An 18,483-nucleotide genomic window follows, 5' to 3' on the forward strand; every position below is an offset into this window, starting at 1 on the left:
ATCTTACATAATATCTTCGGTATTAGCCGATTTCCTTTGGGCAGTTCCGCCCCTTCACGACTACGACTACGACGACGAGCTCACCATCGTCCTCAACGTTCGCAACGTTTTGCTCGCCGTTATTTACATTTCACTCGCTGTTTTCGACCACGAGCTTTCTTGCTTGGTCCGCATTAACTCCAGTGTTGATCTGATTCCATTCCACGCGTCGTGGGAGATTAACCGAACGCGATGGAGGCAACATCGCCTGCCGATGTCAACTCAAGGTCACGCTCCCCAACTCCTGCTCTACCTGTTCAGCCCGACCATTTCTTTGGTTCAGAGGGTGCACACCTACCACCATCTCCCAATTCAGACGGGAGAACATGGCTCGAGCCTGAAGATGACCCCCTAGCCCATAGAGGCATACCAGTGTTTAAACCGACCATGCAAGAATTTCAAGACTTTGAGGGATACATGAATAAAATAGAACGTTGGGGATTGAGAAGCGGTATCGTGAAGGTAATACCTCCTAAAGAGTGGTGAGTTCCGTGAGATCCTTTTGACTTCATGACACATGCCTACATATGATACATAGGGTGGACGCGCTTCCTGCAACTGGAAGTCAATTGGGAGATGTCAAGATCAGAACCCCAATCGAGCAGCATATGCTCGGCCGCGGTGGTCTATTCCGACAGGAGAATGTCGAGAAACGTAAAGTCATGAGCGTCAGAGAGTGGGCAGAGCTCTGCGAGAAGGAAGAGTTCTGCGCTCCCGGCGTTGAAGACATCGGCCTTCATGGCAGAAACGCGGCTGTGAAGACGAGGTCGAGGCGCACCAAGACGAGGGCTGCAAGCATCAAGGTCGAGTCTGTTGAGCCGGAGGACTCGCCTGCTCCGGCCAAGGAAGAAGAGGAGGATGATAATGATGGAAGACCTGGTATTTCCGCCCCATTGTCCCCCCCGACGAGTGTTGGACTTCCCCAAACTCCAGTTTCCACAACAGCTGACGACTCAGTTCACCACCCTGATCCTTCGTGCAGTGATCAACTACCAGGAGACGTGGAGATGGCCGCGCAAGATGATACCGATGCATCTGAAAAGAAGCCTGTCGCGAGGAAACGTGGAGCTCAAAGTCGGGAGGTCAGGGAAGCAGAACGTGCAGCCAAGGACGCAGCCTTTCTCAAAACTTTCGAGCCGCACAAAGACTGGCTCCCTCCATGCACCAATGCTGATGATTACAGTGTGGAGTTTTGTCAGAAACTCGAACGACAGTTTTGGCGGAACTGTGGCCTTGGGAAACCAGCTTGGTATGGAGCGGACACTCAAGGTTTGTATACACACTGTCCAAGACGCTATATCTGAGGTTTCCCATTCAACTAGGCTCGATTTTTACGGACGAGACTACCGCTTGGAACGTTGCACATCTCCCGTCATTCCTGTCGCGGATACTCCCTTCGTCATCCAAAGGCCTGCCAGGCGTCAACACACCTTATCTATACTTCGGGATGTGGCGTGCTACGTTTGCATGGCATGTCGAAGACATGGACCTCTTCAGCATCAATTACATTCATTTCGGGGCTCCCAAATTCTGGTATGCGATGCCACAAGGACGGGCCGCAGCTTTAGAATCAACCATGAAAGGTAATTCATCAATTTCATTCCCTTAATAGTTACTGACTGCCCTAGGCTACTTCCCGAAGGATATCTCGCAATGCCCTCAGTTCTTGCGGCACAAGTCCTTCCTAGCATCACCTACCCTCCTAGCGCAGTCTTCATGTCGCCCCAATTTTTTGGTTCAGCGTGCGCAAGAGTTCGTGATCACCTATCCTCGTGGATATCATGCCGGCTTCAACCTTGGTTTCAACTGCGCCGAAAGTGTCAATTTTGCGCTAGAGAGCTGGGTAGAGCTCGGGCGCAAGGCCAAGGCATGCCAGTGTATATCTGACAGGTTAAAATATCGTCCTATTGTCTGATCAGCAGTCTGACTTTCTTCTAGTGTACGGATTGATGTTGATCAGCTACTGTACGATAGGGAAGCCGAGCGCTGGAACCCTCCGGTGCCTGAGCCCGCAAAACGACAGCCTTCATCGAAGCGCAAAGCTCTTGAAGGTCCGGAACCTCAACCAAAGCGCAAGCGCCCCAAAGCCAAAGAAGCATCGACGTCTACGCCGGTCGCCGGTCCATCAGCGTCAAGGGTCACCCTTAAGCTTGGCCCCAGGCCGGTGGAGGACATTTTCCCCTGCTGTTTGTGTATATCAACGAGCAGAGATGGCTTGTTCCCTGTACAGGATCCACCTGTTGGTCGGCGGGAGCTTCCTGAAAGCTTATCGAGTCTTTCAAGCGAGGCTTGGATGGCACATGAAGAGTGTGCTAAAGTCGTACCTGAGACTTGGGTGGACGAGGTTGAGACGGAGATGTCCATGGAGAAAAGGGTGTTTGGTGTGGATGCAATCGTGAGAGATCGGTGGAATTTGGTATGTTCCAACATACACCTCATACGTTTAGCTAACCTTCGCGTATAGAAATGTGCTGCTTGTTCAAAGGCACGACAAAAGGCTCATGGTGCACCTATCCAGTGCACTAAAGGCAAGTGTGCGAAATCCTTTCATGTCGGCTGCGCAAGAGATGGGGGGACCAGCGGCATTGTTTTCTCGATACTGCGCGAGGTTGAGAAGGAGGTGATCCTAGTATACCCCCAACCAACCCCACTACCTCTTCCACATCACACTCCTCCGACTTCTGACGGAACCACCGCATTTTTGGATCCAGCTTTGTCTCAGTCTGAGACGCAACCACATGAGATACTGCCTTCTCCCGTTGAGGTAGAGCCACAGGTACTGAAGTCAATCAAGAAGTATGACGTACATGTTCTATGTCTGCAGCATAATCCAGTGAGCAATTTCTTTTCACGGGGTTTAGCAATGACGAATTGACGCTTATGTTTGAAGGCTGTCGCCGCCGCAAAGAGGGCTTCGAAACAGGACCGTATTAAAAGCGAGCTCGTTGGTCTCCCACCTATGTCGCGTATCAAGATTCGTGTGAGCTCTGGTGTCTTCGAGGTCTCCTTGGTGCGCATTGTAGAGGAGACCGGGTCTGTCGAGGTTCTTTGGGACCGCGGTATTAAGCGGGAATTCAAGTGGGGAAGCGTCATCTTCGGTCAGACCGAAGGTCAAACTGTGGTGCAGAAGCCCTCGGAACCAGCTCCTGAGGGTGAGTCGTCATTTTTCCCACACCCCTCTTGTTGTTCACTTGTGTCTGGTGGTTCGTTTCGTTGCGAGTACAGTTCCTCATCCTTCGATGCAGGTAACAGCTTATCCGTCGACAACGGCGGCGGCGGCGTCCGCGGTCCCAACACAGCCGACTAACGCTACGAATCACTATGCCCCTTATTATGCCCCGCAGTCTCATCAGCAGTATTACCCCGCGAATGCATATGGCTCAGGAGCTTGGTCCTACCATACTAGATATGAAATCCCAACACAGCAACCGATGGCGCAGATTCCCCATGGATACGCCGCATATTACTCGCATCCTGCATATGGCCAGCCCGTCAGCAATAACAACAACGCACACCATGGCCAGGCTCCGAATGATGCCCAGCTGCAATGGCAGCAGCCATACGCTGGAGGGGCGCACGAGAATGTAGAAGTTTCGGGCTCATGAAACTGGTTAGAAAACAGAAGTTATACTTATTCTTTCATTCAGAGCTGGGGCGATTCCCTTCGGGTACATTATTAATGAGTTTGTTGATATGCTGTGTTTATTCTTTGCAATGGACTGCGACGTCGGTTTTTTCCCCTCCCGTGGAGCGCCGACGAATGCCAGGAAACCGCACCAAAGTCGTGGCTCTTTGACTCTATCCTGACGCACGCACGCACCGGGTCAAAAATACATTTGGAAGACTGATCGGTGACCTTCATATCTCAATTTTATTTGGTGGCAGAATGGCGCCGTCTAGACTCTACGTCATCGATGTACATATTAATGTTATATGTCGCTAACGCTACAGCCGTTTCAAATTCAACGTATTTGCATCGTTGCAGATCGTTGCCCGCGATTCATCCAAGCCCAATTTCTGGTCTAGCTGGACTGTCAACCAATTTCCTATTTTTAAGATCCGCGACAATGTCCGATGGCTCGCAAGGCCTTGCTCTCACCTTCAGCCTCGCAAGTAATTGAAATTTGCTATGTGCTAATGAAGGCGACAGGGGCCTTCGAACCAAATCAGGGTTTGTCTTCCTCCGGCAGAGTCATCCTAGTCAACGACATAGGCTCTTCAGACTGATCACAAGGCATTAAGAATGATGGTTTGCATGGGCATCTATTACCAAAATGACGCTACCAAACAATAATAGTCCTTTTATTACATGCTGACATGGCGATTGTATTCACATTGCGTTACAGGGTATGCGTGGAATAATGAATCGAGCGGATCCAGCCCGCAGCCATATACATACATTTAATCGTATTAAAAATGCATTCAGTTCGAAGTTGACTCAGTATAAGCTGTAGTGGCGAATCCAACCCGTTGATTCGTGGTATCGAAGATGCTGTAGAAACGTTCACTAACAGCACAAACACAACAATGAGCTGTGTAATGGTTCGATGTAATAGGATCACTTACAGGAATGTGTATCCGCTGACGAAACCGAAAGTTGTTTTGTTGCCAATATCTGCGACGATGAGATAAATGTTATCGCTATTGCCGCTGGTGTCGCCAATGACGCTATTCATCGAGCGAGGCCAGATCTGTGCGTTCGGAGTGAGTGTGAACGCGGTCCCTCCGATGGTAAATATAAGGGGTTTCAGGCTGCTGTATTGATCTGGAGTGATCTTCAGCAGCCCTGTGGTCTCATCCAAGGTAGCGCCAGTGGCAGATTGATAAGTTTTGAAGGCGTCTGGTATGGGTTCAGTGACTTTGCTTGGACACATATTATGTGAGTTTACCTGACTCAATGAGAATGAGTACGGTGGCAGTGTCGACAATCCCTGACACCGAAGACAAGAGATTTGAATCGCCGTAATTGATGGACTGGTTGATTCCCCAGTAAGTACAAGCGGGTGAGGTATTGGTGATGGGGACATATGTGATATCGCTTGTCATTAAAGAGCTATTCCAGCCGCCAAAAGTGAGCGTGCCAGTTGCATCCTCTTCCGATACAGGGACAAAGTAGACACCGAGGATCTCAGAATCAATAGAGTCTTGGCTGAAGAGATTGTCCATGATAGTGGGGACTGTGTCCGTGTTAGACACCGTGCCCTTTGTCAAGTTCACGGGACCAATGCCAAGGACGCCATCGACACCTTCAAAGCCCTTGTATTTGTTCGCCACCCCGATCGATTGGTTACTAATGCTCAATGAGCCCAGCGTGATAGTGTCTAGGTACTCTTCCCCGGAGAAATTGGCGGATCCGTAGGAGACAGACTTGGAATGAGATGAGATGAGTATCAAATGATAGTACAAAAGGGTAGGTACATACGACTGTGTTTCCAGTTCCAGTACTGGTATTGGTCTTGGTATATTCTTGGTCTGCTCCAATCCACGTATTGCCACTGGCAGTATCCACAAGAAGCCCATCTGGCGTGATGAACTCATAAATTACGGTTATACGTCTTTGCTCAAAGACGCACAGTGTTTCATTGGGTTACCGAAACCAACCTGTATAGTGTAACCTATGGGTGGAACGTTGGTGATGGATGCATTCGCATCGTGCTTGCCACTTATCGCAGCCCGATACAGCACATGGGCGCGTGTTCTGTCGCCTGCAACGACATTGGTTACACCACCTGCTTTGAATTTAGTGACAAGGCTAACAACTGTTTTTTGGGTGTTCAAGGGAATAGAAGAAACTGGGGATCCGACGACAAGGAGCGACAGGACGATGGTCAGGCTAGTCAGTGGCAACATTGGATCGAACTCGAAGGCTTGAAGTAGGATAAGTAGGGGGAGACGGTGAGATATCCCCGCATTTTGTATTATATATGAAAGGGAACCGAAGAAGGGAAGGCTGAAGCTTAGCTTGGCGGATGAGTGACGTGAGTGCCAGCATGATGGTTGCTTCAGAAGTTCAATATTTGCTCGAACAATGAATTTCGGTGAAACTTCTGAAACGCGATGGAGACCCGTGGTCAATGGAGTTGCCAATGGTCACGTGACCGTGTCACATGCAATTTGGCGCGTTTGCGCGACTGCTCTCTCGTCGACCTGGACAGCGACCAGCTCCTGTGGCTCGTTCCTGCCAGCACCATCTCATTATTCTTATAACAATAATACTTAACTATCGTTCGACCTTATCAGACTACTATGTGGCTCATCACCGGTCCATTTGATAGTGTTGAACAGGGGGATACGACAACAACCAGTCCGTCTCTTACTACCATTCTTTCCTTCTCCTTGACACTAATTCTTAATCTAAAGAGACAAAGCTACTTAAGCCTGGCAAAAATTATGGGCTCGGTCGTAAAGAACAACCGCTGGTAGTGAATAGCAAAAAGATTTCTCGGGATGCTTGCGAATTCAAAGTGGGCCCATACACGCCAGATAACATGGTACGAACCAAGTTTCGATGCGAAGACCAGCTCACCAGTTCTCTAGGTCGATCCATCATACGTTCCCGCACTTGAAATAGTCAATAACAAGGGCAAGAGCCTCATGATTAAGCGACAGAGAGGGGACGACGTGGTCTGCAATCCGTCAGCCTCTACTACTCTTGAAGATGGAGACCACATTACTGTCGTTGTTGGCATCGTGCTGGTGTAGGCGACTCCTCATTCTCCGGTTCTCACAGACTCTAACACAGTGTCTAGAGTACGATGGCAACGAATAGCATGTTTTGTCCCTCCAATAAGAGGCATGCCCTTGTTTTCTTCTGAAGACTGCGCTTCAATCGGTTCGTGCCGCCCCCATTTCAAGTTGGCTTGCTGACACCACCCACAGGTATTAGCACGCATGCTTCAGCGCACGAGCTTCTCACACATCACATCACACCAAAGTATGAAGTGACAACCCCAGCTATGACCTCTTTGCTCTGCGCTGCTCAACTTACCAAACCAGAGTGGTTGCAAGAACTTGTGCAGCTTGGCAGTACTCCCACAGAGAACGATTCTTTCGGTTTGACAGCCCTCGAAAAGTCTTTTGTCCCGCCCCTTGAGAGCAAGTACCGTCCCGCATTTGGACCCGCCCTCCCTCCTGCGCTCAAGAGCTTCAAGCATTGGGAGCCCAATGAAGAAAGGTTGAACTTACTGAGGAGCTTCCGCTTCATTCTTCCTGCAGAGGACGGGGAAGTTGATGCAGAACTGAGGGACCTGGTCGTAAGGGGTGGCGCGGAATATGAAGGATTCAATCTGAAGGCGGGGCTCGCAAAGTGGAGGCAGGTGATTGCTAAGGGAAAGAGGAAAGTCGAAGAACTGAGAGGTGCAGGGAAGGGGCTTGTCGTACTGGCGAAGGATAGTGTAATACAGAGGGCTGTTGAAGATGAGAAATGGAAAGAAATGGTTGCAGATGCTGAAAGGTAGGTGTCATGAAACACCCGAAACTGCGTGGTTGATGAATTTGCTTCATAGCCTGAGCGCACATGTCGTTCGACTGGAGACAGTTCTTGAGGCTGTCGTTCACGTCGATGCGTCTCGCATCGCATCCTCCGGAAGCAGTTCACAAGGTTATTTCATTATAAACTTCTTCGATTTTCTATCATACTAAGGTCATCTCGATTCATGCAGAATCGCCAAGCGACTCTTCTCCTTTGCCTTCTTTTGTTCCCAATACACACCCCGACGAGCCATCTTTCCCAGAAGGCTCAGACAAGAAAATTTTCACAGATAAAAGCCAACGCGCGGTCTCCCCCGGAAGCGGAAGACAGGATTCTGTTATGCGCTCGCCTTCACCTCCCGCCGTTCCTGAGCCTCCGCCGACACAGCCGAAGCGAAAGGTACGTACCATGTCTGCATTGTAGGTAGGGGCTACACTGAAAAACCACAGCCTCTGGTGCGGCGATTACCTCTTATACTGCCAGTTGAGACAAACGAGGGATCTGTGATGAATTTCGGCAAGCTCGAGTCAGATGTTGACAAAGCCATTCCTGAATCTACGCAAGCGCCTGTACGTCTGGCCTGTTCTTCGTCGACGTAATCCTAAATAGATTATTTAGAAACCACCGTCTGGCAGTCGCCCGCGTTTGAAGCGCCGATTAGGATTGCCTGGAATGCCGGGAGCTCCGCCTCCCGAGATCGAGATGCCTGTTGTGACCATTGATGTCGACGATGCAGTTGAGGAAGAACCCCCGCACAAGAAGTTCAAGGCTTTATTCGAGGCAAGTGACCCAGACAAGATGGTCGTCGAGGGCTCGCAGACTTTTGAAGCAGCCTACGACAATGCGGTGGGCACCCAAAATGAGAGCGTTACACAAACAGGGCAGACCCCTGGCTTCGCACCGCCAAAGCGATTACCGGTTGTAGCAGAGGAAGAAGAGAGCTTGAGCGGGCCCTCACAGCGCGCCAGGTCCGTCGCATTTGAGGTACCACTCCCCGTAGAGGAGGATACAGGACCGTCATCCCAGATACCAGCCACCCAAACTAGGGCAAGATCAAAGGCACCTCCATCTCGTCAGCCGTCAGAACAACCTCGGGCGACAGCAAAGTCCAAGAAAGCCACTGACAGCGGCAAGCACAAGGTCGACAAGGACGAGGCTTTCCTCACTGCCGTTGCTTCGACGAAGCGCGGGAAGAAGACCGAGGATGAATTTGATCGCGAGTTCAATAAGCTGCGGATATCGAAACCGGATTTGCAGCGCGAAGAGCAGGTACAGATGTGGACAGATATGGGGGACTTTGACCTCCCGAACATCAGAGGAAACTTTATGGTCGTTATGGATCTGGATGTGTTCAGGAATTCAAACAGCCGCCGCGAGGCGGTTACGAATGACACTCGTGACGCTGCTTTCGGGAACCGACCGAATTTCAAGAAATTTAAGAAGGTGAGTGTCAAGTTTATTGGTGCCATGGAGGACGTTGTTGACACAGGGTAGAAAATCGATGGATTTTCTCGTGCACCGATCGAACTTGTGGTTGAAGAGGAAAATGACTACGGTATGGGTGCAGGTGGGTGCTTCACTTGCTCCTTCGAAGGGGCGAGCTCACTGTCCTGCAGGCTACTGGAAAGACACCACTACAGCCAAAGACTACACCAAGGACTCGCAGGTGACTGACAATGGGACTCAGCGAAGCAAAGGCAAGCGTCGTGCGTTGGCTATCGACTCTGACGAGGAGGGCACACAGTCACAAACCCTTGAATCTGTCAAACAGCCCGTTCGCAAGCCAGCGCGTACAAAGGACACAAAGAAGTTGTTCTTAAACTCTGATGATGACGATGCCAAAGACGATGCAGGCCTTGAGTCCTCCAACGAACAACCTCCGGTGCCTTCTACGCCTGCTGCCCGTGCTCGTGCCAGTAAACGCAGACGTGTGGTTGCTGATGACGATTCTGACGATGGTGTTACTTTCAAGGGCTTCGGCAAGAAAAGAAGAACGAAATAGTCCTCGCGACTCATGCTGTTAGTGTGGCGATATCATCTAGATTGCCCATACAAGAGAACAAAGCTGGTAGATACATCTACAATATATAAGCACGAATAATCAGCGGCTCGGTGTTTATGACGCCCACCACGTCATGCTATGTTGATGCGCAATTTGTTTGAACAATATGCGACGAACGGCGGCAAGTCGCCGCCGTGTCACGGTCAATTATACACAGCGTTATCAAGAATGAGAGCGCGGAGACACGTTATGCTTGCAAACGAACGACCGAACGGAGTCCTTGTATATATACAAATCGCGCAGTTGATTGGCTCTATCGCAATTCGTCATGAATAGCGAATCCAAGCAAGCGCTGCGTTTTCGCTGCCTTCCTGCCTCCGGTTTGCCTGCACCAGTGTCAGAACAGTGACAAATAAACGGACGGTGTTTTTACCTTTGTTCCTGACACACGAAGCTCTCTGGAGCGCCATCCCAGTCCTCTAATACATATTTTGTAGCATTGACTTGAGCTTCGTCATCATCCCCAGTGCCGAAAAGATCGAGCGCAAGCTGGGTATGACTGACACCAGCATATGTCGTTACACAGCGGGGGTTTACCAGGATACGCGCGGGAGTGTATGCAGAATTAGGCACAGACAAAGGCCCTGCAGGGAGTACATCATCAATAGGGACATCTGAGTCCGGCATGGCGTCATAATCAGAGCCAGCATTCACGTCTGCATCCGGTTCCTCAGCAGGGACTTGCCTGCGGGAGAGCTGCTGGACTTCATGCGTGGGTACGACCTCGTCCTCTTGGAAGTCATTCAGCGCTCTGCCGATCCACAGGTCTCTGCAGAACCAGGCCTGGCTGCTGTCCAGACATGCCGCATCGGGCGCGCGTGTGGGTACGCTGTCTGATGAGGAGGAAGCGTTGTGGAAGTCAGTGCCGCAGCGGTACTTGAGTCCTTTGTAGTAGGACTGAGCTGGATCGACGATGTGGGTACCAGCTTCGCAGCAGAAGACTTGGAAGGGAAGGTGTTGAATGTATCGGGCGGCGCCGCTCTCATCTCGAGGAGGAACTGCGTCTGGTTTCGCTGAGGATGTGGATTGTCTGAACTGGTCGCCGTGTATGTCTCGCGTCCGCCACCTCAAAAAGGCGTTAGACGATGTCGCTCAAATTATTACAGAAAGCAGATGGAAAACCGACCTGTCTGAGAATATGAACTGCCCATTGGATTCTGCCCAGTCCATCCCACACACCATGGCAGCCTCATTCGCATCGCTGACACGCAATGTCTCAAGGATGTCATTTGGACATGTGAATCCCTTCAGCCAAATGACCCTATGAAATTCAACTTCGCGCTTCTGGTAGAGCTCAAGAAGAGGCTCTAATACGAGATTGCGCATGTATGCTTCCTCTAAGGGGTAATAGGCTGCAGTTGCGTCTTCTGTCATCCCAGGCACGCGTCGAATTCGGAAGGAGACACCCAACAGGGTCAGGACGGCTTCACAGAGGTCGGTGAGAGTGGACGTAGAATCCGTAGAGTCATAGTCCAGCATGGACACGAAGACATTTGAAGTGCCGAGGCGTTTAGCAAGTTGGACGATGACAGCCAGTTGATCAACTAGGAAATGATCGGCTGAGTGAATTGCCATTGCTATGAAATAGAGGCGGTCGTCATTAGCGAGGTCATCATAGGCGTCTTCGTCGACGTTCTTGTTTTGTCCAAACGGGCGGGCTAGTGTCGGACAATACGCGGCCACCCAGCCATTAAGAGATAGCAAGCTCTCGACAGCAGTCAGAACGTTCTGAAGATCTGCGTGAGCGGTGTCCGTTCCTAATATTCTTGGTAGGACATCGTATCAGATATCATGGAGACTCGGAGAACAACTCACAATGGTGCTTGAAACCGATTCCAATAGTCAGTGACCCCATTAGCTATGACATCGTCAAGAATGTCCTTCCTGACGTCTCTCCCCGTCCTCGCTTGTAGGAATTTGTGCTTTCGGACATTTAGAATCTTGTCTACACCAGTAACGCGCTCAAAGACGTTGTAGGATTGGAAGGCTGATGGCTCCAACGAAGATGAAGAGTTGGGGCTAAATACAAGTTTTATACCCAGGATGAGAGCCAAAGCAATAAAGACCTTCGTCAGAAGGTGACGCCTCGGAATGAAGGCCATCATAGGGACCAATATTCAGAGTCTCAGACTCGGACCACGTCGTCTATCGCCGCTGTACAGCTCGTTAAGTAAAGAAAAGTGATGTTAATAGTCATCCGACCTTAGCTCAGTTGGAAGAGCGCGAGACTGTAATTGGATAATTGACATCTTGAGGTCGCCTGTTCGAGCCAGGCAGGTCGGATTCTTTTTGATTTGCAAACTATAATTCTTTTTTTGCTTTTTGCCTTCAAGGTGCGCCGGCCACCAAAGCTTCACACATGCACTGAGGAAGATCCCCCAGGCTCCCTGGACCTCATGATGCATTGAATCTTGTTGTTCAAAGTCGAGGTGTGCTAGCCCGAATCATATTTATTAATTCCTGACACCGGAATCCGCACCACAGCTCCAAGTCCTCGAGGCTATGAACATAAATGGCTAGCCTCAAGGCATACTTCAAGCGCAATGTGCTACAAAGGAACTCAGCCTGCGCACTCGATCACTATAAGGTTCTGAAATCCACGACTCTGAGCTCATGTCAAGATGAACCATCCATGGATCGAGGCTTTCAAGCAGTGGGCTTCCTTCACCCAGCCCAACGATAAATCATCAGGAAATTTTCTGCCTTCATCCTCAAGCAGAACAGAACGCTCGTTGGGTGACAACCGTCCGTAAGTCATTTGTTGATTGTGTTGGCAGCCAGGGTGTTAACCAACACCTTCTCACCAACAGAATTTCTGAAGAAGTTTCGCAAATGGTACCGTCGAGGGAAACTACAATGTAAACTCCAAAGTTATTTGGAATAGACCAACTGATTGAGGCGTTGCGTAGGGTCCAAGATTTGCCCCAATCGCGCCGCGATGTTCCTTATGAAGTGAAAACCCCACCTAAATACCCTTGGAGGGTTGTGGACGCACGTGCATTCGTGTACACAGGAGCAATTCGCCTGGTGCTGATCGAGGATATCCGCGACCTGGACGTGATTGCCATTTCTTACACTTGGTCAGAGGACATGAAGAAGTGGAGGGAGTGCATCTGCAAGCCAGAGGGTCGCACCTACGAAGAACGGATCGGTCGTGGCTCAAGGAACCTTTCCACCTCTACACCCGCCACCGACACAGACAGTCTATCCATTGCTCGTGCACATCTCTTTTTCACCATCGTCGCATTCCTCGTACTCACTAGAGGAAAAAAGTTTTTCTGGATGGACATTGTTTGCATTGATCAAGACAAGCGGGGGGAGAAAGAATTTTTCGTACCTCAAATGGGACACTTATACCGCAGTGCATTCGAGACCCACGCATACCCACTCGGAGCTGAGATTGCATCTTCCGTCTTCAGCAACCAATTATACTTTCCTATCTGGGAAACGAGAGCTTGGACGGTGCAGGAGCAGATATTGTCGAAGCAGGTGCTCTTTTGCTACGCCTTCCACGGAGACGCTAGGGACGATTTGAAGAAAGCAGCTTCGCATGTTGCAGACTCTGACCATGAAGACGTCATTGACTTGAAAACTCCCGCGTTGGACAGATACCGGCACGTCTCCGGCATGTACGTGCTAGAGAAGATGGGACGCATGATCACCTGCTACATGGAAGAGGAGTCGGACGGATTTGGTGGTAACCTCCCTCTCAGCGCATTCTTGCATATGGAGATAGAAACTCGCGGTAGTTGGAGCCAGAGTGGGAAAGCTATAGGACGAAGTGCGAAATACAAGGTCATGCAGAATGCGAGGAAATTACTAGAAGAGCAGAACGCACCCGAGGTTGCAAGGATATCTCTGGCAACATTAGGAGATCGAACCGCGACATGTTCAGAAGACATGATATATTCTGTCCTCGGAGTATTGGAGTTGGACGACTTCAAAGTCACGTATGACATTGGATTTGAAGAAGCCAGATTACGTGCCTTTGAAGCTCTTGGCCCCAAGGTGCTCGCATATATCATCGGCGCCGACTGGGGATCCAACCATAATAGCAGGAACAACGACTCTGCACTCCCCCGCGTGGTCGCTTCCTCACCTATTACAGGAATACTATCCCTCAAACCCGCTATCCTGAACTGCAAATATAACAGGAGCGTTGGTACGCAGATGTACTGTCGACACGAGAGGCTTCGCGTCTGGAAAGCCCAACCAGACGTTTGGCAGGGCGGGAGCGTCGTAAGGACGACATTTGGGAATGATGGGCTTATGATGATGCAGGGAGCAAGCGTCTTTGATGCCCCCGAGTTTGCATGCGACCCCATTACAGCTATCCCACCGCATCTGACAAAGGTGATCATCATCGAGATGTCTGCTTTCGGCCTCACGGACGAGGAAATTCACGCCAAAGACTTCGGAATTGACAAAATAGTTGAATTCGTGGAGATCGGAATGTGCACTTCCGTGCTCGTTCTGCCGGATCAATGGGAGCTTAGCACGAAGACATCCCTGTTGACTTTGTGCTGCGAACGAACGGTATCAGGCAACCTCGTGAATAGAGGAACAGCGCTGATCATGGATGCTTCTGCATTATCACCGGCGTACTCAAATATCGTAGTGCAGTAGGACCCATACGAACGCATCCACCTGTTTACTGCTCCCGGTTTTCTGACTCTGAAATTCGCATTTTGCGACGCTATGATATAGTTATGTCCCCAGTTGATGCATATGCATGCTTTGATTTGCTCTGTTCTAGCTTTCCTTAACATTCTCCCTTGTATCTTCCAGGTCCGACCCAGTTTTTGCTACTATTCCAAATGTCAATTCAGCTCTCGTCTGTCGCATGGCGCAGTCCCAGCTCGAGAAGACCACCTGTCTATCATTAGCTTGTGCAGCTCTCGCCATAATATGATGAGAAGGTGTCCTCAGTGAGCATAGCATGTACGTGCACAGCCATCCGCACAAAGGTCTACACCGTGTCACAAAATGATATGAGCCGTGACCATGCGGATTGCATTGACACACCAGGCAGATATCACTGTGGCAGACTAGTCTCTGCCTGACGAACACGTTCCAAATACGAAAACCTAGAAATGCACAACCTTGTTTTTCGACCTGTCCAATAACAGAGTAGATACTTACCACAACTCAGAGAAGCTTGACCCCATTACACCTAGCGCTGCGCCACTCTCCACCTGCAGGCTAAGCACAGCCAACTCGGTGCTCCACGACCCTGCCTCATGCTGCATGTACGTACATCTGCATTCCAACTGGTTTTAATGCCATCATCTGCGGTGTTCTCTTTCAAACCTCGCAGTCCAACTGGCACCTCAGAAACATGGGGTCCATCCAAAGTATGTTTCGTTCCATCTGGCACACTTTCCTACGTGGATATCAGCATATTCGTGGCTGCAAGTCAACTGAAACCTCGGCATCCACAGCATCATCTGATCCTCAGGCTTCATCGGACACGGCGCTGAACACTCCATCCGATTCATCCCAGACGACATGCAATTCGTCAATCACGTTCTCGACAGCCTCTCACAATGCGCGGCCATTCCCAAAGATGCAGACCATGTCGTCCTTGCAATTTTTGAAGAAGGCATGTCCTGACGTGCATGCGTATACGCTGGACATTCTTCATTCTTCCATGCGCACGCCCTTTGCAATTGAGGATATAAAACCTCAGAGGAACGGCTTTGTGCACACTATCCTGGAGTGCTACAACAAACATCGCGCATTAATCATTCGCCCGGATGACGTCTGGCTCGCGATCATGACGCAATTCAGTTGCTTTGTCAATGGAAACGCAGAAGACTTGCGGTCATTGTTCGTCCTCCACGAGGGCAAGAAGGAATTGTGCATGGTGATGAATCAGAAGCGAGGAGAAGAGGACTGGGATCTCGTGGTTCGCACGCTAGTCGCAACCATGAATGAAAAGATACAGGAGAATGTCATCGATCCGGAGCTTCGACAGTGGATCATACCGGCATTTTCGACGACCACTCCTCTTGATGTCCTCGTCTCTGGGATGGTGATGATGGCCACTGTGAAAGAATACTTCGATTTTCGTATCATGCTATGTTGCGGGATCCCTCGCGTCACTTTGGAAGGAGAGAAGAGCGATTGGGAGTTTATTCTCAATAGGATTGAGAAGCTCAAAGAATTCGGCCCAAAAACCAATGCCTGGTACCACCTCCTGCACCCTGTACTGTCGAGGTTCGTCAAAGCCTTCGATGATCCCAACGGTCAGGAGAACTTGGACTTTTGGGGCAAAGTTGCGCATTACGAGCGCGGAGGAAGCGGGCCAACATGGCTGTCTGGTTGGATAACGGCGTTCATGGTATTTGATGAGAAAGGCCAGTGGACGGTGGGTGTAGATGTCCTCTCTTTCGTTACGTCTCCCCTGACAATATTTTTACAGCCGGATAAACAACGTCGAGATTATGAAGATAGCGAATTGATTCTCGATGGCGTTTCATATCCTTTCCTTGATAGTGACGAGATTCCTGCTGGGTACGCGCAGGTCGATGTTACTCTCCAACGGGAGATTGGTGGAAAGGAATATCCAACTGCGCTGACGGCAGGATTGATTGGGACGAGGATATGCTCCAGCGGTGATAAGACTCTTTCTGATGCTGGCGAGAGAGACTCGGCACGACCTGCTATTGGATGTTGGTGGGTCTTGAAAAAAGACCCGGAAGCGAAAGAAGAAAACAGCGATTTGGGTCAGAGCCCCGACAATTCTGAGTCGTCGGATGATGAAGTGTCTGGGGGTGACTTTGTCTTTGGCGCCGATCCTGTTTCTCAAGAACTCTTTGAAGAAGAAAGCGATGCAGGCTATCCTGTCATAATAACGCCTTCAAGTTAATGTAGGGTAGTTGCAAGACGCATACGATACATCTTGGCGAATGACTGGATCAACGCATTCAAATGAGTAGGGCTTTCCCTCGGGGTACTGTAGAGTATGTACTTGTATTGTAACACAATATGCAGCAGCTTGTAGAGATATCACACGTGAACGGGCCCCCGCGGCGCTCATGCCTCGATTGAGTTACAGTAGTTGGAAAGCGTTCTTGTGGATTTAAAGGTGAAGCTCGTATTCTGTTGGACAGATGTGCAGCATTTCTCCGCGACTACATAGAGCATTTCAAGGAGTCCAGCTGTCAAGCGGAGATGTTCAGCTATGAACATCGCAGTTAGAACACGGCTCCAAAGTTCAGCAGCATAGGAGGGCATTCTTATGCGCCACCGTGACATGGGGAGGCACTCAACTACACGTCTGTTGACAATGAGAGCATTCCAAAGCATATTTCCACTTTCCGGTACGTCCAATGCCTGTTTCCTGAGCTTTCCGATGACATCGACGAGGTCAAATGCCGGGAGGAGTCTGTGGCGTGAGCCGTTTGTCCTTTTCTTATTCACGTCAAGCTTCTTTGTGCGAGGCACATAATCGACATCGGGGCATGTGTACAGCTGCTTGATCTCTTCCGCGCTTGGCTGCCGAAGATCAAGGATGCTGACGAACCCAGTGGCCGCCCGTTCTGCAGTTGCTGTCAATGGCATCTTCCAGGTCCCTTTCTGTGCTCCATGTCGCGTTCTCCTCAGAAGTATACGGACGAAGAGTTTTGAGATCTCCATGCACGTTGGCCAGTATCAGATCGAAGAGTTTGGCGGTTATAGCCGAAAAACTCTGTCGCCGGATATATGATGGATTGTCGCTGGCGGTCAATCGAGTGCCTAACTCAACCAGACTCAACACGAGGAAGGCACAGTGAATGGGGGTCAGGTCCATTTTGGCAACATCACGCCTTCGCGTAATGATTCACAATGTTGCCAAAGTGGTTGTTCCTGAAGTAGGTTCAGCGCCACGACAATCATGAAATCGAGCGTAATCCATACTTGTCGGCTATTGTACAATACCACCGTGGTCCTTCACGAGGCTGGCAATCTTCCGGATTTGCAAGAATACGAGAATGGATTTCTTCGCTGGAATATCATATCGTCACTTTGAGTTTGCTCTGTGTCCATAATTAAATAGAGAAGCGAGCGCACGGAAACGGCAGTCTTGCGTGAAGCAGGAACCGTAAGACTATGTAAAAGGCACTGAAAAAGGGAGGTTTGGCGTGGCCACGGCTAGGAATGGCAAAGGTATTTACCCTCAATTACTTCTCGATCTCCTTGGTGGGCGGCGGCGCTTCACTGGCGCTCTCGGCAACTAAGCCCTTCTTCCCTTCGTCGATCTTCACCCATTTTAGGAATGGGTCGCGAGTAGGTATCAACAACGTACTTGCTGGACTCCGAAAATGCGCTAAGACAGTGCCTTATCCTTCTTCACCCAATTGACACCTCCGCTGCTGAGCTTAGTCGACCTGGGCAGCTTGGCATCGTTGACTGATTTTTTGGTTGGCAGTGAAGTTAGAACTTGCGTAGAGCAGCCTGAAAGAGCGACGAACCCTGCTTTAGTTCATCAATGTGCGTACGCAAATCCTTCCAGTACTTCCCCATTCTTTTTCCGACTATCTTCCGTGAAGGAATTCATGTCAGGAATAACGTTCGAGTGGCGGCAGGCATCTTGATAAATCCCCATTATTTTGCGAATGCGTCAAGAGTTTATGCAGGCGTGGTATGGAATTCCCTGAATGTTACGTCTATTCTGAGTAGGTTGAAACGACATCTCGGCGGAGTACGGAAGCACATGCCCTCGAAGCCGACTATCATCCCAAAGACGCGAGAATAAAAACGAAAGCGTCATGTAAACCTTTTGACCGCATTTAGCGGATTGCATAGTGCTTCTCGAGCCGATGGCCAATGCCAGCGTCTTTTTGGGCCCCTTGCACTATCCCAAGGCATGTTTGGATGTGACGGTCAGCTTGAAGGGGAAATGGGAAACAACTCACTTTGGTCCATT

General features: G+C 50.0%; 6 protein-coding genes and 1 non-coding gene across 7 annotated transcripts; 5 read left to right on the top strand and 2 right to left on the bottom strand.

Annotated features, from left to right (window-relative positions):
* Positions 1 to 60: 60 nt before the first annotated feature.
* DEU56DRAFT_834128 (JmjC domain, hydroxylase-domain-containing protein) lies at positions 61 to 3,863 on the top strand. The gene is made up of 8 exons (XM_041354691.1): positions 61 to 521; positions 578 to 1,308; positions 1,362 to 1,622; positions 1,668 to 1,929; positions 1,978 to 2,455; positions 2,504 to 2,872; positions 2,930 to 3,191; positions 3,265 to 3,863. Exons 1-8 carry the CDS (start codon positions 232 to 234, stop codon positions 3,642 to 3,644), a joined length of 3,033 nt encoding a protein of 1,010 aa, XP_041202941.1. The 5' UTR covers positions 61 to 231; the 3' UTR covers positions 3,645 to 3,863.
* Positions 3,864 to 4,284: 421 nt separating this feature from the next.
* On the bottom strand, positions 4,285 to 6,067 carry DEU56DRAFT_864994 (acid protease). Its single transcript, XM_041355376.1, has 5 exons — positions 5,613 to 6,067; positions 5,462 to 5,559; positions 4,929 to 5,406; positions 4,606 to 4,879; positions 4,285 to 4,546 (listed from the first exon to the last, which is right to left on the bottom strand). Exons 1-5 carry the CDS (start codon positions 5,887 to 5,889, stop codon positions 4,462 to 4,464), a joined length of 1,212 nt encoding a protein of 403 aa, XP_041202942.1. The 5' UTR covers positions 5,890 to 6,067; the 3' UTR covers positions 4,285 to 4,461.
* Positions 6,068 to 6,285: 218 nt separating this feature from the next.
* DEU56DRAFT_760630 (uncharacterized protein) lies at positions 6,286 to 9,512 on the top strand (the record flags this gene model as incomplete). The annotated part of the gene is made up of 11 exons (XM_041350441.1): positions 6,286 to 6,343; positions 6,400 to 6,530; positions 6,577 to 6,737; positions 6,789 to 6,871; positions 6,919 to 7,492; positions 7,545 to 7,639; positions 7,701 to 7,909; positions 7,960 to 8,079; positions 8,129 to 8,953; positions 9,005 to 9,077; positions 9,127 to 9,512. 11 exons carry the CDS (start codon positions 6,286 to 6,288, stop codon positions 9,510 to 9,512), a joined length of 2,715 nt encoding a protein of 904 aa, XP_041202943.1.
* Positions 9,513 to 9,668: 156 nt separating this feature from the next.
* DEU56DRAFT_95343 (glycosyltransferase family 69 protein) lies at positions 9,669 to 11,718 on the bottom strand. The gene is made up of 4 exons (XM_041359187.1): positions 11,388 to 11,718; positions 10,699 to 11,337; positions 9,946 to 10,638; positions 9,669 to 9,898 (listed from the first exon to the last, which is right to left on the bottom strand). Exons 1-4 carry the CDS (start codon positions 11,675 to 11,677, stop codon positions 9,826 to 9,828), a joined length of 1,695 nt encoding a protein of 564 aa, XP_041202944.1. The 5' UTR covers positions 11,678 to 11,718; the 3' UTR covers positions 9,669 to 9,825.
* A 51-nt stretch (positions 11,719 to 11,769) lies between these two features.
* Positions 11,770 to 11,855, top strand: DEU56DRAFT_t107. Its single transcript has one exon. It is a non-coding gene; the product is annotated as a tRNA-Tyr (tRNA).
* A 230-nt stretch (positions 11,856 to 12,085) lies between these two features.
* On the top strand, positions 12,086 to 14,261 carry DEU56DRAFT_95399 (uncharacterized protein). The gene is made up of 3 exons (XM_041359199.1): positions 12,086 to 12,321; positions 12,383 to 12,430; positions 12,482 to 14,261. The coding sequence occupies exons 1-3, from the start codon at positions 12,194 to 12,196 to the stop codon at positions 14,196 to 14,198; spliced, it is 1,893 nt and encodes a 630-aa protein (XP_041202945.1). The 5' UTR covers positions 12,086 to 12,193; the 3' UTR covers positions 14,199 to 14,261.
* A 451-nt stretch (positions 14,262 to 14,712) lies between these two features.
* Positions 14,713 to 16,472, top strand: DEU56DRAFT_95395 (uncharacterized protein). Its single transcript, XM_041359197.1, has 2 exons — positions 14,713 to 15,942; positions 15,997 to 16,472. The coding sequence occupies exons 1-2, from the start codon at positions 14,911 to 14,913 to the stop codon at positions 16,441 to 16,443; spliced, it is 1,479 nt and encodes a 492-aa protein (XP_041202946.1). The 5' UTR covers positions 14,713 to 14,910; the 3' UTR covers positions 16,444 to 16,472.
* The last annotated feature ends 2,011 nt before the right edge of the window (positions 16,473 to 18,483 follow it).

This window comes from Suillus clintonianus (genome assembly GCF_016758775.1).
Source record: "Suillus clintonianus strain FC179 chromosome Unknown DEU56scaffold_124, whole genome shotgun sequence".
NCBI classification, from domain to species: Eukaryota; Fungi; Basidiomycota; class Agaricomycetes; order Boletales; family Suillaceae; genus Suillus; species Suillus clintonianus.

Excerpts from the sequence above, each read along its gene's own strand:
- DEU56DRAFT_834128 (XM_041354691.1), top strand. The coding sequence starts at position 232 with ATGGAGGCAACATCGCCTGCCGATGTCAACTCAAGGTCACGCTCCCCA. Across the intron at positions 522-577 it reads GTAATACCTCCTAAAGAGTG|GGTGGACGCGCTTCCTGCAA; the intron begins GTGAGTTCCGTG and ends TATGATACATAG. Across the intron at positions 3,192-3,264 it reads CTCGGAACCAGCTCCTGAGG|TTCCTCATCCTTCGATGCAG; the intron begins GTGAGTCGTCAT and ends TTGCGAGTACAG.
- DEU56DRAFT_864994 (XM_041355376.1), bottom strand. The coding sequence starts at position 5,889 with ATGTTGCCACTGACTAGCCTGACCATCGTCCTGTCGCTCCTTGTCGTC. Across the intron at positions 5,560-5,612 it reads CGGTAACCCAATGAAACACT|ATGGGCTTCTTGTGGATACT; the intron begins GTGCGTCTTTGA and ends TCATCACGCCAG. Across the intron at positions 4,547-4,605 it reads GTCAGCGGATACACATTCCT|TGAACGTTTCTACAGCATCT; the intron begins GTAAGTGATCCT and ends TTGTGCTGTTAG.
- DEU56DRAFT_95343 (XM_041359187.1), bottom strand. The coding sequence starts at position 11,677 with ATGATGGCCTTCATTCCGAGGCGTCACCTTCTGACGAAGGTCTTTATT. Across the intron at positions 11,338-11,387 it reads AATCGGTTTCAAGCACCATT|AATATTAGGAACGGACACCG; the intron begins GTGAGTTGTTCT and ends TGTCCTACCAAG. Across the intron at positions 9,899-9,945 it reads TTCGTGTGTCAGGAACAAAG|GCAAACCGGAGGCAGGAAGG; the intron begins GTAAAAACACCG and ends ACACTGGTGCAG.
- DEU56DRAFT_95399 (XM_041359199.1), top strand. The coding sequence starts at position 12,194 with ATGAACCATCCATGGATCGAGGCTTTCAAGCAGTGGGCTTCCTTCACC. Across the intron at positions 12,322-12,382 it reads TCGTTGGGTGACAACCGTCC|AATTTCTGAAGAAGTTTCGC; the intron begins GTAAGTCATTTG and ends TCTCACCAACAG. Across the intron at positions 12,431-12,481 it reads CCGTCGAGGGAAACTACAAT|GGTCCAAGATTTGCCCCAAT; the intron begins GTAAACTCCAAA and ends GGCGTTGCGTAG.
- DEU56DRAFT_95395 (XM_041359197.1), top strand. The coding sequence starts at position 14,911 with ATGGGGTCCATCCAAAGTATGTTTCGTTCCATCTGGCACACTTTCCTA. Across the intron at positions 15,943-15,996 it reads ATGAGAAAGGCCAGTGGACG|CCGGATAAACAACGTCGAGA; the intron begins GTGGGTGTAGAT and ends ATATTTTTACAG.